At 40.2% G+C, this 15,313-nt stretch overlaps 1 protein-coding gene across 1 annotated transcript in view; it reads left to right on the top strand.

Annotated features, from left to right (window-relative positions):
• Positions 1-15,313, top strand: part of TMEM241 (transmembrane protein 241) — an 89,327-nt gene that overhangs the window by 50,749 nt on the left and 23,265 nt on the right. Inside the window, exon 12 of the mRNA XM_018566753.1 lies at positions 1,005-1,098. Within this exon, the coding sequence (XP_018422255.1) occupies positions 1,005-1,098 (94 nt within the window). The remainder of the gene's footprint in view (positions 1-1,004; positions 1,099-15,313) is intronic.

Raw genomic sequence — 15,313 nt, 5'->3', positions numbered from 1 at the left:
TATCAATCACTTTTGTATCATTTCTACACTGGAAACAAAACACTTTATTACATATTGGTAATCAGCTGCTGCACGAATGACGAGGAACATTTCTAAAGATTAAAAACAATATTTCAATAAATGGTAGTCTTTTCTGGCATATATGTTCTACACACATCAATATTTATAAACTAAACCTAGTTGTACAAGTGCAGAGACAAATGTAAAAAGTATCAATTACATGTATCTAGAAAATAGGCAATTCTTTAATGTATCAGTTCTTTGTTAGATTTCCATAATGTGTTTAAAAGCTGAACTTAGGCAGCTGTTATCATATCTTAATGCAGCTATGTATTCATTAAAAAAATAGATAAATGGAATTATTGTAAATACCTGAACTGGACTTGTCACAGCCTCTTGTAATCCCCCCACATGGTAGGATGAGAGAGGGATATGTACTGACCAGAGTAGGAGAAGGATGACCTCATCAGTCTGCTGCTTCAACTTCACTGTCTAGCCTCAGACCAAAGGCAGGGAAGTGGCCTAACTATATTACGTATTTCCAGTGGAGGGAAAATCAGGGTACCAACCTGGTTGCGCTATCTGCGCTCATATATATGTATTTTAACTGTGTGATTTACCACTTGCCTGGAGTTCAGTTTGAAGCTGGCCAACTGCATTTTTATGGCTATAGATTTAATACATATAAACATAGCAGCGCATATGTATGTGTGTGTGTGTTTCAGATCATTATGAATAAAATACCATTGAGGGGAATTTATCAGAACTGGAGTAGACGGAATCTGGAGCAGCAGTGCATGGCAACTCATCGGCTTCTATCTGTCATTTTCAGTACAGCTAAACAACTAAACAAACTAAAGAGAGAAGCTGATTATTTGTCAAGGACAACTGCTCCAAAATCTGACTGCTCCGGTTTTGATAAATTCCCCCCTTTTGATCTTTATGTAAAGTCACCTGACTTGACTATCACAGCAGTTTACTGAAATAATGTATTGACCTTCTAGTGGGATTTTGGGCTTCGTGTTGATGCTGCTTTCTGTAAAATTAAGGAGCAGTCTTTCTCCTGCACATCACCTCTCCTGGACCTTCCTAGCTAAGGTAAGCCATTTCCATCTGGAATCCTTTCTATCGTACAATTATGTAAAAGAGAAACCAAACACAGACTCTGATGCCGGCATGACACCACTGGTCTGAGGAGGCGCATGTAGGAATGAGTGTCCCATCTCCTACCATTCATTAAACATGGCGCTGGGCTCCAAAAACATGATTCCACTATCATGCATGCATCGAAGGTGCTTTGATACAAGGTATATTGGCACTGTTGCTGTCAATCTTTTCCAGCTTCTTTTCCAGCAATACAAGCTGTTAACTTCACTCCCAAGAGACTGCCGACACACTGTGTGTGAAAGGGGCTTTCGGGAGATGTAGTTATGGGGTAATATCTAATTCAACCGGAAATGAGCTTCCAGAGGTTGCACCTCCCATGAATTTTACAGGCCTGGTGATGATGTTACAGGGAATAATATAAGCTGTTCCTGAACTAAGTAAAAATAATACTGGAACATGCTCTATCCACAATACTTACCTACGGCCCCACTCCTAAGTTCTTTACGGTCTTTCTGCATTCTCTTGCAAATTCAATACAAATCTTTTAAACAGGAAAATATACTTGTTTCTTCTAGTGATAATGGGTTTAGTGTAGTTTTCTCTTCAATATGTTTTAGTAGGTTTTTAAAATGCAAGACATACAAATATCAGTTAGTAGCAGTTGTGTAGGGGAGCAAGTGTCGCCTGTACAGTAGGCGGCATATCAATAAGCATAACCAATAGGGGAGGGATCGGGGGGCGGGGTTAGTGTAGTTTTCATGTCTTTTCTTTAATGATGTTTATGACTGTAGCAGAAGTGTATATGAAACAGGATTATTCATATTCAGGTTTAAATATTCTGAACACATATTTTAAGTAAATCTGTCACAACTAACCCTCCCCCATCTTGTACTAGGCACCTTACGGTGCCTATATTTACCACTTATGCTAATAACAATTGATGATACCTAGTATTATTATTATTAGACAGGATTTATATAGCGCTAACAGTTTGCTCAGCGCTTTACAATATAAGGAAGACATTACAATACAATTCAAGACAAGATGGTAAGGACAGTTGTACAGTGAATGGCACAGCCCACAGCGCATGGGACAATGCTTTGTCTTGCTTATTGGCTGCTTAAGTCTAAATAATGCTGTTTCCCAACAATGGTGTTATGGTTAACCACTTGGTCCCCAATTACTGCATTCTGAGGTGCACATGATGTGTCATGTGCTTTCTCACCCCTGAAAGTACCGGGATTATTAGAGATCGGCGTTTATTTTCAGAGCAGTGGGAAATGGCACCAAGGGTAGTTATTTAAGAAGTGTTGAAGGGGGCAATTGTTATGTTTTGACAGGTTTGCTTTATTTAATACCACCATACTATATAATCCAGAGCAGTTGCTGTTGGTCCTACTTCCCGATTGTATGTCTGTTTAATTAATTAAACCCCCTGTGTCTCTTATGTTGTATTGAACTTCATATACTGTATGTAATCCATTTATGTTTAGGAAGATGTGCTTTTAGATTGCTGGGCTCACCACTAAATATATACTCTGCTGACTTGTAGTTACTGTACCGACAGTATTTTTTGATGCATCCAGCAGTAATTAGACGTTGGAAATTCTGAGCCTTTTAAGAATGTAATCCTCTTATGATTTTCATTACTTTGATATTGTCCATACACAGTAAGCAACAGAGGACAGACACTTCATATTTTAGCTGAATGTTCTCCGAGCCATGTGAATAAATGATTCTCTTTAAAGGACCTGCCACTATTAATTAAACAAAAAGAAAAATATGTCTGCTCAAAACCTTTTGACCTTTGGAGTGCTATTGGGAATGCAGTTCCAGAAGTGTTCCCTTTTTGGTCACTGCAAGGCAAGTGGAAGTCAGTGTGGGCGATAGCCTGCCTCTGTGGTATCTGCAGGTATTTCTAATATGTTACAACAATATTGGTGCATTACAAAGTGAACAGATGTGTCAAGAATAATGGTCTGCTGAAACCACTACATACCCAGTTAACACTGTTCTACTTTTTCAACCGTGGCCGTGGCAAACAAATTGCATGCAATGCTGGTCCTGGAAAACAATCATGTGAAACCTAATTTTACCACAATCTGATGATCATCACACACCACATGCAGTGCCAGAGCAGGGAAAGCCACTGTTAAATCATGGGGGTCACAGTTTTGTGCGGGCTTGGGGCGAATTCTGACAAATTGGGTTCACGCTAAACCCAAGGACATAATTAATGGAAATCAGAGAGTCAAAGGTCACCTGAAATCAGTCACCTGCAAGACCTCACATGCGTGGTACAAGTATATTGAGCTGCAAAAGTGCCAAACAAGGATAAGTCAGAGTTGGTTCAAATAAAATTTTCTTTACTGTGTCCCCAGTTATGAATGAACAGGAAGTGCTCTACATTACTTCCTGTTCATTCATGATTGTTGACATGGTAACTCATACTATATCCACAGATAATGAATGGACAGGAGCACTCAGTGTAGAGGCTTTCTTCTTCATTCTTAACAGGGGCTGCAGAATACGTTTAGACCCCCTAATACTTCCCCAAACAGTAAAGTTTAAAAAAATGATTTTAGAAAAAAAAAGTGATTTTCGGTTTTGGTTTCTGTCTAAAAATTCCATTTTGGTGCATCTCTCTATTCAAAAGACTACCTTTACAATAGGGTTTCCTTTTCCCCTAAACTGCAAGGGAATATGCTCATTTTCACCTAGGGTACCAGTAAAAAGCACTTTCACCTACCTCATCTGCTCTTCCCTTCAACATTTTGTTGTCCTCGCGTACAATGCAGAGCTACTGGTCCTGCATTGTATGTGATGATATCAGAGCTGCGAATGCCGGAGAGAGTGCAAAAGAGATGTGACTTTGGGAGACTGGTCACATGGAGAAGAGGGTCCTAAAGGAGTGAGCAATAGGGCAAATAAAAGTGCTTTTTACTCATACCCTAGGCAAACACGAGCATTTATTCTTGCAGCTCAGAGGGAGCCCCATTGCAAGGGAACTTTTGATTTACCCAAGTTAAGCTTTAACACATGATTCCCATGATGAGGGAAAGGTTGGACTCTATGGTGCAGCATCCAGAAGTGATAGCCATACTAACTGGATCTTTTATTTGGCCAGCATCTAGGAAGGGCAAGGTAGCACTGATTAAGGTCAGTCTATTAGCATTGGGTGATTAAAGGATTTGAAAGCCTATATATTTTTTTTAATGTCAAAAGGTTCTGTAATAGGTCTGGTTACTTTTGAAGGCAGCTCTATTTGTTATATTCACACAGACCAAAATAGCAAAGGAACCAGGCTCAGCAATGACTGTGTCATCGCTGAGCCAGCATCTTAGTTTTGGGCATAGATGATGACCATGGTTGATACCTAAATAAAGATGGCACTGGCCTTCTGAGAAGAAAAGACGATAAAGGCTTTGTTAGGGGGAGTACTGTGCCCTCAGGGATGTAATGCATACTAAGTTTTACATTTATACTATGCTTAGATGCATGCACTTACCATGAAAATGTATCTATGTTGGATCCTCCTTAAATGTATTTTAAATACATATTTTGTAATAAGAGTATCTGAATTGTTTTATTTAGCTTCCTGTAGTCCCATGCACAGCAGCAGATGGAGGGACAGCAGTGAGAGCCTATTAGCTCTACAGTATTGCAGAGTACTGTCTTGTGTAACTGGGAGACTGCTGCCCGGAAGAGAGTGGACAGTCATGACACCAATCAATGCAGTGATGTTACTTTATTGTTCAATCAGCTGGCTAAAGTCACATCTGTGACAGAACTTTACTGTACTGATCTCAGTGAAAAATGTAAGATCACTAGACTGGCTATTCTGACTGGCAGGAGTGCTTCTATTACAAAACTTGCCAATACCTTTGGCAGGTAAGACGTGTCACATGTATACATTAAAACTGTATTTAGCTCCAAAGATCCTATATGTTTTATGACATACCCCTTAAGAACTGTGAAATTTTAGGCGCTATTAAGATTTTCCTTTGGGGTAAAGGCAGACACAAACTTAATTGGGGGGTGTGGTACGATGTTCGTTGACTGGTGGAGGATTGTTTCCCATTTTAAAATTATACTATGTCGCTTCACATCTGTCTCACCTGTTTCATTGGGCCACATCTGAGGCACTGCGGGTTTGCCACCTCCTGCCCATTTCGGACAATAGTCAGTCCTTGGAACCCCTCTACTCAATATCTTGAAGTTTGGGGGTTTCTCATCCAAACCTTCTCCAGATCACTTCCTATCACAATGTCTTAGATTGTGGGACATTGCACTTACCCGAATTAAGCTTTCTCCGTTCAACAATCATACGCCTATTTGAAAAAATACAGTTTAATACTATACCCAATCCATAGGTCTGGTCTAGTCTCAGTGGGAACTGTCTGGGACACCTTTTTAGAGATGTGGCAATACGATCCTTTTCAACTTACAAGAGAAATCTGATTTACCCAATCATATGCTTTTATTTGCAATTGTGCCATGCCACTCTGATTCGCCTTTCTTCTCTTCCATCTGTACACTTGGACAACCCTCTTTTTGATTCCCTAACTGCTCCTCTAAACCCGTTTCTTTCTTTTACAGCATACTTCAACCCCCTAGCAATATTCGAGCTGCCCTAGCGGAAAAAATCAGCTTGGGAGTCGGATGTAGGTAGTTTAACCGAAGAGTATTGGGAACTGGCTCTGCTGAGCCATAAGCTGGTTTCCTTGCGTTATTCTGACAAACTTGCACATTTCTATATTCTACAGCATTCTTACCTTACCCCTATCCTATTATCCAAAATTAAACCTGATTATAATCCACTCTGTGTCAGAATGCTGTGGGATCCTTTTACCACATGATCTGGTCATGCCCTGTTATGCTGGATTACAGCGACAAGTTGTTACATTTCTTCATGACGAAATGGGTTCACCAGTGGCCCTAGACCCTAAGTTATGCCTTTTAGGTATACTCTGTGCTACTGACCCTGACAAATACGCCACTATCTTTATCCAAGAAACTCTGTCTCTGTGGCCAGAAAAATGATAGCCAGATCATGGATCCAGGTGCTACTACACCCTATAGAACAATGGAAGTAAGCGCTGAACACCTCTCTTCCCTTTTTAAATGTTTAATTTATAAGCACCATGCTTGTAAAAACAAATTCCACTAAATATGGGATCGCTGCACTGGACGAATAGGTATGAAATGAAAGCTAGAAATCGTGACACACTCTCTTCCCGTCCCGTCCCCCCTCCCCTTTTTTTTTTTTTAATTCAGCTTGGTGAAACCTATTGGATAGGCTAATTGTGACTCCTACTGGATGTATGATACTCTGTAGCAGCTTCTCTCACTTTGTTCCATTTGCCCGTATCTATCTGTCTGCTGACATTGAACCTCAATTGTCTGTTTCTCGTTATTCAATAAAATATTTTGTAATTTAAAACTGTAATTAGCAGTTTATCTAGAGTTCTATGCGATATTTCATAGATCATATATTCAGTGGTGTCCATTTTGCATAGAACTGAAGCTAAATCTTTTTTTTAAGTTTTGGATAGTGTAAGGGAAAATTATAACTCCTGTCAGCTTTTTTGTTTTGCTGTCTGTGTCCCATTGGTGAGATTTCTGTCACTTCCTGCCTGATAGCCACAACAGGACGTAAGAGAATATCTCTGGTGGTCAGCAGGGTCACCAAAGCTAGTGTCCCCATTGGAAGATTTCCCATCTATTCCTGTTCTGATGACAACCCAATACCCAAACAGCCAATCATAATTCCAATTGCAGTAGGCAGTAGACACAGTGATTTAAAACACATTGATTTAATTTGTGCTTTAGGTTACTGCTTTTAAGTTTTGAAGCAAAGTCTTCCATTTATTATAAAGACATATGCAGTTGTGCAGGATTTGCAAGATCTTCTCCCTTAAATATAATATGCCTTTAGAATTGTGAATCGCCCAGAACTGTGGTTTTTCCAGTCACTAATTAGCATGTCTGTTCTTTCCATGACATCACTGCTTAAACAGTGTGACCCCCCATAAGAAATCTCTGGCTTTTTTTTTTATTATTAGTAAGCAGTCTGAAAAGATTCAGTTACTTTCCACTATTTGCTCTAGAAATTAATGTATTTACTGCAAACAAAAAGAAAATCAATAGAAGAGCTAGGAATGTAGGAAACACCAGCTTGTTTTTCATACTGGAGTTGCAATGAGCTGCTTTTGATATGTATTACCACAGAGGTACTTTTAAATGGTTTAATGTTTTTAAAGTGACACTAAACTCAGGCGTTAAATCTTTAAAAATGCATTCAAGTACCTTTAACTATTAACAAAAATGTATCTTATCTGTCCATTACTCAGCTGTAGATTCTCTGACACTGTCCTTCCTTATTTGTGTATCACTCGGTTGTATATCCTCAAATAATAATAATGAATAGGTGCTGACACTGTCCTTCCTTCTGGAGGGTGGCTACTTTTTTTGTTCCCCATGGTCCCTGTGTGTGTTGTAAAGTAGTCACCGCTCCAAGCTCACTCCTGTGATGGACTACAATCTCAATACAAAACGGTAACTTACAAAACAAAATTGGTAAGCTAAACATGAGATTGTAGTCCATCGTGGGAGCGAGCTTGGCGCAGTGGCTACTTTACAACACACACAGGGACCATGAGGAACAAAAGTAGTCACTCTCCAGAAGCATGGACAATGTCAGCACCAATTCAGAGATGATTTGAGGATCTACAGCCGAGTGATACACAATTAATTTACATTTCTGTTAATAGTTAAGGCACTTGAATGCATTTTTAAAGATTTAACTCCTGGGTTTAGTGTCACTTAAAGTGAACCCGCTGGCCATTTTACACATCTAAAATAAAACTTCAGTCAAAAAGGTGCTTGCTGTTACCTTTATTGATCATAAACGCCTTCCTCTTTAGTTTACTATGTAAAGGTGGGTACACACGGAGTGAATTTAAGCTTATTCAGCAGGAATCAGTCGAAATTCAATCTGCTGGTGACCCTATCCTCTCGATCATTAGATTGACTTTTGCTGAAGGAATATGTTAGTAGATTGTCGGCAGAACAGTGCTTGCAGCCAATCACCTGCAAACACCATTTGGTTATTTTGACAGTGGCTGGCACCACTGTCATAATACAATGTACACAGCGGGAGATTTGTTCATCCATGCTGTTTAGTGTGGATGGCGGAATCTGTCATATTTTTTTTCCTACATTCCATTGGCAGAAGGAAAAAAAAATGTGTATACTCAGTTTAACTAGGAGCATGACTTGTGGGTTATGCTCTGCAGACCCTGCAGTAAAAAGCAACATCTGCCTAATAAGATCCCTCCTCATTGTAACTAACTTTAGAATCAATGTAAGGAAACAGACAACTGTAGGAATTTTTTTTTTAAATGTTAACACTTGTAAGTGGGATCGGATCGCTGAGCCTCACGAATTCCCCTGTGTGATCAGCTGCAGGTGGGAGGCGCTGTACAGTACAATGACGGCTGCCACTGTCTGGAGATGTTTGCATCCTGTTCCCATCTAATCGTATAGGAAGGAATTTGTGAGACTCCGTGATTCGGCCCCATTGGCAAATGTTAATGTGGTCCTATATACTTACCCTGCCTCCACTTACCTACTGAAGGGAGTGATGCCAAGCTCTGTTCAATAACAGCCGGAGGAATCCCGAGTACCCAAAATCACGTGAGACGGCACCTCGGCACCATACAGGATTGTCTTCTCATGAGTTTTCTGGTCCTCAGCTTCTCCCAGGGTAGGCAACTTTCCCTGCCCCTTCTTGACTCTTGCACATATTTATAGTGATGGAGCCTGATAATGCCTCCCACCTCCTTTGGTCCAACACCACCAGAGCATTCCCTGTCAGAACAGCCTAGGATATGGCCATAAGGGCAGGGTTTTGAAGGCTTTCAGCAGTTTTTCATTTTATTGCCAGCAGAAAGTTGGGAATTTACGTGATACTCTTTATTGGCTAACCTAATTTAATTCACAACGAAACAATGGACATTATAACATTGTTTGTTTGCTTATGACAGCTTTGTTCGAAGTGGCGAGTCTATCACAGCAACTATTGGACTAATGTCTTTATTCAACCTCAAATACTATGTAACCATGTAACGCAGCGGCTATTTAGTTGACAATTCCATGTTGGTCGACACGAGGCTATTCTTAGTCGCAACACAGTCCTCGGGTTGGTTGAACATTTCATAACAACCGGAAACATTATGAACAAGAAACCACCAGTCCCCACCCACACTGCAAGGACGCCGGAAAACATTGCAAGGGTGAGAGAGGCACTGGTTAAGAGCCCGGGACTGTCTGCTCGAAGACATGCAAGTGAGTTAGGGTTGAGTCGTGAATCAGTGAGAACCATTTTACAGAGAGATTTAAGATTCCATCCATACAAAATGCAGGTTTTTCAACCACTCAATGTGAGCGATTACGAGGAACGAAAAGACTTTGCTGTGCGAATGCACATGATCTTGGTTCTCACTGATTCATGACTCAACCCTAACTCGCATGTCTTCGAGCAGACCGTCCCGGGCTCCTAACCAGTGCCTCTCACCCGTGCAATGTTTTCCGGCATCCTTGCAGTGCAGGCGGGGCCTGGTGGCTTCTTGTTCATAATGTTTCCAGTTGTTCTGAAATGTTCAACAAACCTGAGGACCGTTTTGCGACTGGGAACGGCTCCATTTCAACCAACATTGAACATTTATTTCAACATTGAATTCTCGACGAAATAGCCGCTGTGTTGCTGTGATAGACTCACCACTCTCCAATAATCACCATTTACCGTGTACTACCTGTTCTAAAAACGTCCGACTCCCGTCGGTCACCCTGTACATAGTGACATTTTAAAAAAACGTAACAAAGGGACCTAAGGAATCCTTAATAACTTAAGTTAGCCAATAAAGAGTATCACTTAAGCTTCAGACTTTCTGCAGTAATCAAGACTCTATTAGCAGAACATAACATGCAGTGATAGTCTGTTTAAATTGCACTCTGCACTGCCTTATGAATAGCCCATTATATGTACTTTGTCATATTTTGTCACATAATGTACATATTGCACTGCTCTGTGTAACATCTTTGTGGATGGTTGCAAGGGGTCAGTAAGTGAAACTCTGAGCGCACGCAGTGCTTGTCATCAGTTTGGGAGGAATGACCTGTTTAAATTTTCCAGTGATGCACAAGTATGAGAACAATGTGGTTTTGGGCTTATTCAAAGTATGTCTTTCCGCTCCCTTTGTTTTTATATGGACACACAGACTCCCGTGGAGCCATGTGCTTCATTATTTTAGTGCTTTGGGGGCATGAGAGAAGATGGACTTGCAAGCTAAGTGTAGATTTACTGTGTTTTAATGGTTTTCTGTAGTAAGTCATATCCCACTAACATTGTTACCACAAAGTATACACCATTGTTAACAGGGAAGTGTCCATTTTAAAAATCTTTGTTTTCCAGCTAAATGGATTTGTGGCACAATTTGAGAAATTCTTACAGAAGAAAGAAAATGCCGTAGCTGATTTTATTGTTTTAGCCTCCTAAAGATCTAGATTCTTTCTAGGTGCAAGCAGTGAATTTTGTTAAACTTAAACTACTCATAGACTGATACCTTATTACTTCTGATAACTGCAATTCAACAGGTTTGGACATGTCTATGAGGTACACACAACAAGCATATGCCAGAGCTGTGCACTAAGAAAAGGGTTATCTCTTGGGTTGGCATTTTTTGGTAGCCTGGTAGCCTGATAGCCTATTGTTCCCACAGGTAAGAGAGATCTTATGGGTGTCTGGTATTCACAGAATACTAGCAAGCGATGAATGTTGATGTTAATGGATGTGTCGAATGAAGACATGATTGCCCAGCAGTTCTTTTTTCCTTAGGGCTAGTTCACACCAAGCGCGTTCCAGGAGCAGAGCAGTTACAGAACGGATCAAATTCATTTGTTGTGAACAAGCCCTTCTTTTTTTATTTTTTTTATTAGATTTTTCATGTGAACAAGCCCTTAAAGGCTTGCCGCCATTTTACAAATGTGTTGCACTTATAGGTTCCTTTGCTTTCACTCTTCTGTCCAGTTCATCCTAAACCAGCTCGATGGGGTTTAAGTCTGGAGACTGTGCTGGCCATTCCATGATTTGAAGCCTACTGTTCTTTTCTTTTAAGGTAGTTCTGACACCCTGGAGGTATGTTTTGGGTTATTATCTTGCTATAGGATGAACCCCTGACCAACTGGATGTACACCAGAGGGTATTGCATGGCACCAAATGCTGTGGTGTAAGGTTTGGTTCAGGGTGCCGCTCAATGTCCAAGTCTCCAGCTCTGGATGCAGCAAAAGAGTTTGCAGACCATCACGCTTCCTCTTCCATGTTTCACAGTTGGTGTCGCACACAGAGAAACCATCCTTTTGCCTACTTGATGGAGTACAAAAACCCTGCGTAATGAGCTGAAGATCTCAAATTGTGAATTATCAGTCCATAAGGCCCAGGCAAGCCTCTTTTTCTTATTTTTCCATCTTAGCGATGGCTTTCGTACTGCCACTCGTCAAACCTACAGCTCAAAGTCTTCTCTTCACAGTTGAAACTAAGAATTGCTTACTTTGATCAATGTTACGCTCTGCTTGAAACTTCACTTCTGATTCTATTGTGTCTTTTTGGTCTGCCAGACCTCTTCCTGTCAGAGTTTTCTCCAGTTTCCAAGTGTTCTCCAGTTTACCTACATTGCTGCAGAATAAATGTTATCCCACTACTACTTCCCCCAAAAAGGCTTTTTAATATATCAGTGAAATGTAATATTTTTTTTTCAGTTTTTGTAACCTAAACTTTTTTTCCCCCCATCTCTGGCAGCTTACCTTTGTACCATTTCAGGTTATTCACTGGACTTGAACTGCTTACATTTCAATAATAACTGGAAATATGAGGGTGTTCTAAAACCTTTGACCGGTAGTGTACATTAGAGATATGTGGTATGAGGGGTGTGTTAGGTACTGTATAAAAATGATACCTGTATGATATTGTCTGCTAGAACTGGAGTTCTTTATTGCAGCGTTTTTCAACCACTGTGCCGCGGCACACTAGTGTGCCGTGAGATATTGTCTGGTGTGCCGCGGCTTTGGCTCACAAATAGACCAATCATACCGGTGCGAGAGCAGGGGACGCGGGTCGGCAATGGAGCCGCGACGAGAGCTGGGAGCGTGGAGCAGCCGCGATGACATAGCTGGGGCCGTGGAGCGGCGGTGACCGGGTATAGAGCGGTGATGCAGCCGCGTGACAGAGCAGGGGGGCGTGGAGTAGTGACGGCGTGGAGAAAAGATGAAGCCGTGACAGAGCCGGAGGGGTGGAGCGATGAAAGGTTCTGTCACGTCTCCAGCTCGGGGGGAGGAGCCGGTGACGTGACAGGAGCTCTGAGCCGTTACAGAGCCGGAGCATTGATAGAGGCAATTCTGCCAGCATCCCTCAGAGGACCCCCCTTTCTGCAGGTCTTGTCACGCTCCTAGCAACTGGGAAGGTGAGGGGGTTCTTTTCCATGACACACCAGCAGTGTGCACTTGACTAGTGTAAAGAAAAAGAAAAAAAGTGGGGCTTTAATGGTGCCAAAAGACAATTCTGAATAAAAATGTCTTTTTATTTGAGATATGTATACACTTTACACTTTCAACCCAGGGGTGTGGTGCTTAAATACTCAGGCCTTGGCCAGCACTTAAATGTATGAAGAGTGTGCACTAAAGTTTAATTTTTTTAACATTTTCTAATGGTGGTGTGCCTCGTGAATTTTTTCATGAAAAAAGTGTGCCTTTGCACAAAAAAGGTTGAAAAACACTGCTTTATTGCATGCAGTGGTACCTTATTGCTACAGCACTTAAACATGTCTCTTGCAACACATTTGCTTAGTAACTGTCTGCATACTTGCTCACTGAGCATATGTGGATGCTTTCAAAATAGATTATGAATACTTTGTACATTAGATATAAATATCTTACAGTGACTGATGACTACAAAATATGTGTATGTTCTTAAACATCTCTGAGAATTCAGGCAAAGGAAAAGTTGATGCCATGTTCTTCAGTGAAATACCAGGCTAGAACAGTTGGGAGGGCAGACAGTGCATCCTATTAGTAACTTTGTTTTCTTTAAAAAAAATGTTTGTAACTTCAGTGGACCTATTTCTAATCTCAGTTGTGTGGCCCTCACCTGCCATAGTCTACTAGTGGAATAATAGGAAGTGGACAATGTGTTGGAAAGTATCTTCTGCATATTTATCATGATTAAGTGTAAGGTGAGTTATACAAATATAAAAATACCAGACCTGAATGATGTGTATACCTGTAAAGGTAAGCGTAGTGTATTTTGCGTCTACGTTTTTCTTCTCCGGTTTGGCTGAAAGTTTTTTTTTTTTTTAAGGGCTACATTTGTGCTTTCTTGCTGTTATTTATATCTATGATGGCATTTCATTGAAACATTTGATATTCTTCCTGTGTCTTTCTATATGTTAGACAGTGCAGTTGTCATCTTTCCTAAATGACTGCTGAGATTAAATTAATGAAATGATAAAGACACCTGTATATTGTATTTTATTGTAGTCACAGAATTCTTAAGGATCTCAGCTAAGGCCTTCACTGATGTAAGAGGAGCAGTGACGCACCATCACTGTATAGCACTGCTAAACATAATGCAGAGCCCGTCTTAGTAAAACAATCTATTACTCACCATTTTCATGTGTAATTAAAAGTGTATGTAAAAAGGTTTATAACTATATATAGAAAAATCATTTAAAACAAAGTAATCTAACGACCACATATAAAAATTTTAAAAGCCTATCATTTCTTTTTAAAGCCAAGTAGTCAACAGTTGGCATATAAAATTGACAATTTGACACATCAGTAAAGTAATGGTGTGTGTTGTCATAGGTAATCTCCATGTTAACATGATTTATTTGTGCAATAATAACTGGGTCGATTACTAATTAGATAAATGAGAAAGGCTGTCTGCAGATTATTATCTCCCTACATTATGATGGCAGCACACAGATGGACGGAAAGCATTGATAATGTGACGGGGATGTTATTGTAAGCTCCTCTCTCCCACAGTGCCTGCTTCACTTATTCTATTGGAACTTTTGATGTGATTTTTATTTTTTTCAAGTACTTTACAAAGCAGCCACAGTTATTTTAGTTCTTTCTCACTTCTAAGAAGTAGAGCAAATGCCCTTTTATTAAATGGTCCTGAATGTAAAGTTTCTTTAGTTGTTCTCTCATGAGCAATCAGACTCCTTGCACAAATTTTGTTTCAACCAACACTGACTTCTGTGCTGTAAATGTGGGAAAACTCTTTATCTCATGTATCAAACCATGGTACATCGAAGTTATTTATTGAATAGTGGTTAATGATCTAACTAATTGTTTTCAATGATTCATGCATGCATTCTGTGCTTGAGAGACTTTGAAACCTAACTGCATCCATTTTTGTTCTAGTTTTGAATAAAATGGTGAACAGTGAAAATATTTGTCAGGTTTTTATTTTGGTCTCTGAACCTATTGGGAGATGTTCCCTCTCTTTCTTGTCCCTGTAACCCCTGTACATCAAATAGGGGTTGCGGCTGTTGAAACAGTACAGTGTTGACGGCAATAAAACCATTGGCAGAAGTTCTAAGTTGACTCAGCTATTATTTTTGTCCGTATTTTGCTGTAGAGATTTCCCACCACATCCTGTCCTGACAGGAAGTGAGGGGAAACATCCATAACGGACAGCAGATAGCAAAAAAACCTGACAGAGGCTGTAAGCCTTTCCCTCACTATTTAAAATTAAATTTAAAAAACGCTGCAGCACGCTGGGTTTATGTCTGCACACCTAATGCAGATTCCCCGGATGTGATTCGTTTGTGACAGGGTCTCCAATCAGGTTTATGGCTGGGATGTTCATGTCAATTGATATCTATTGAGTCTAAGCTGCTGTTCAAGTTGTTCCGCTGTTCTAAGAATATTCTTGGCATCATCCTTGCTTCACAAGTCTTAATCTGTCCATTCTATGAAATGGCAATTTTTGTTGGCTTAATATATTATATTATGTTGGCCTGTAACAGCAGAGGAGACCCCACAGGTTGTCCTCTATCTCTTTGCTGTGCAATAGAAGCTCTAGCCGTCAGATTTAAATTAGGTGATTCTGGTGAAATAAACATGAACTGAATTAAAATAAGCA

This window comes from Nanorana parkeri, unplaced genomic scaffold (assembly GCF_000935625.1).
Source record: "Nanorana parkeri isolate BGI_ZX_2015 unplaced genomic scaffold, ASM93562v1 scaffold971, whole genome shotgun sequence".
Taxonomy (NCBI): Eukaryota; Metazoa; Chordata; class Amphibia; order Anura; family Dicroglossidae; genus Nanorana; species Nanorana parkeri.
This window is presented reverse-complemented; position numbering and strand designations above follow the sequence as displayed.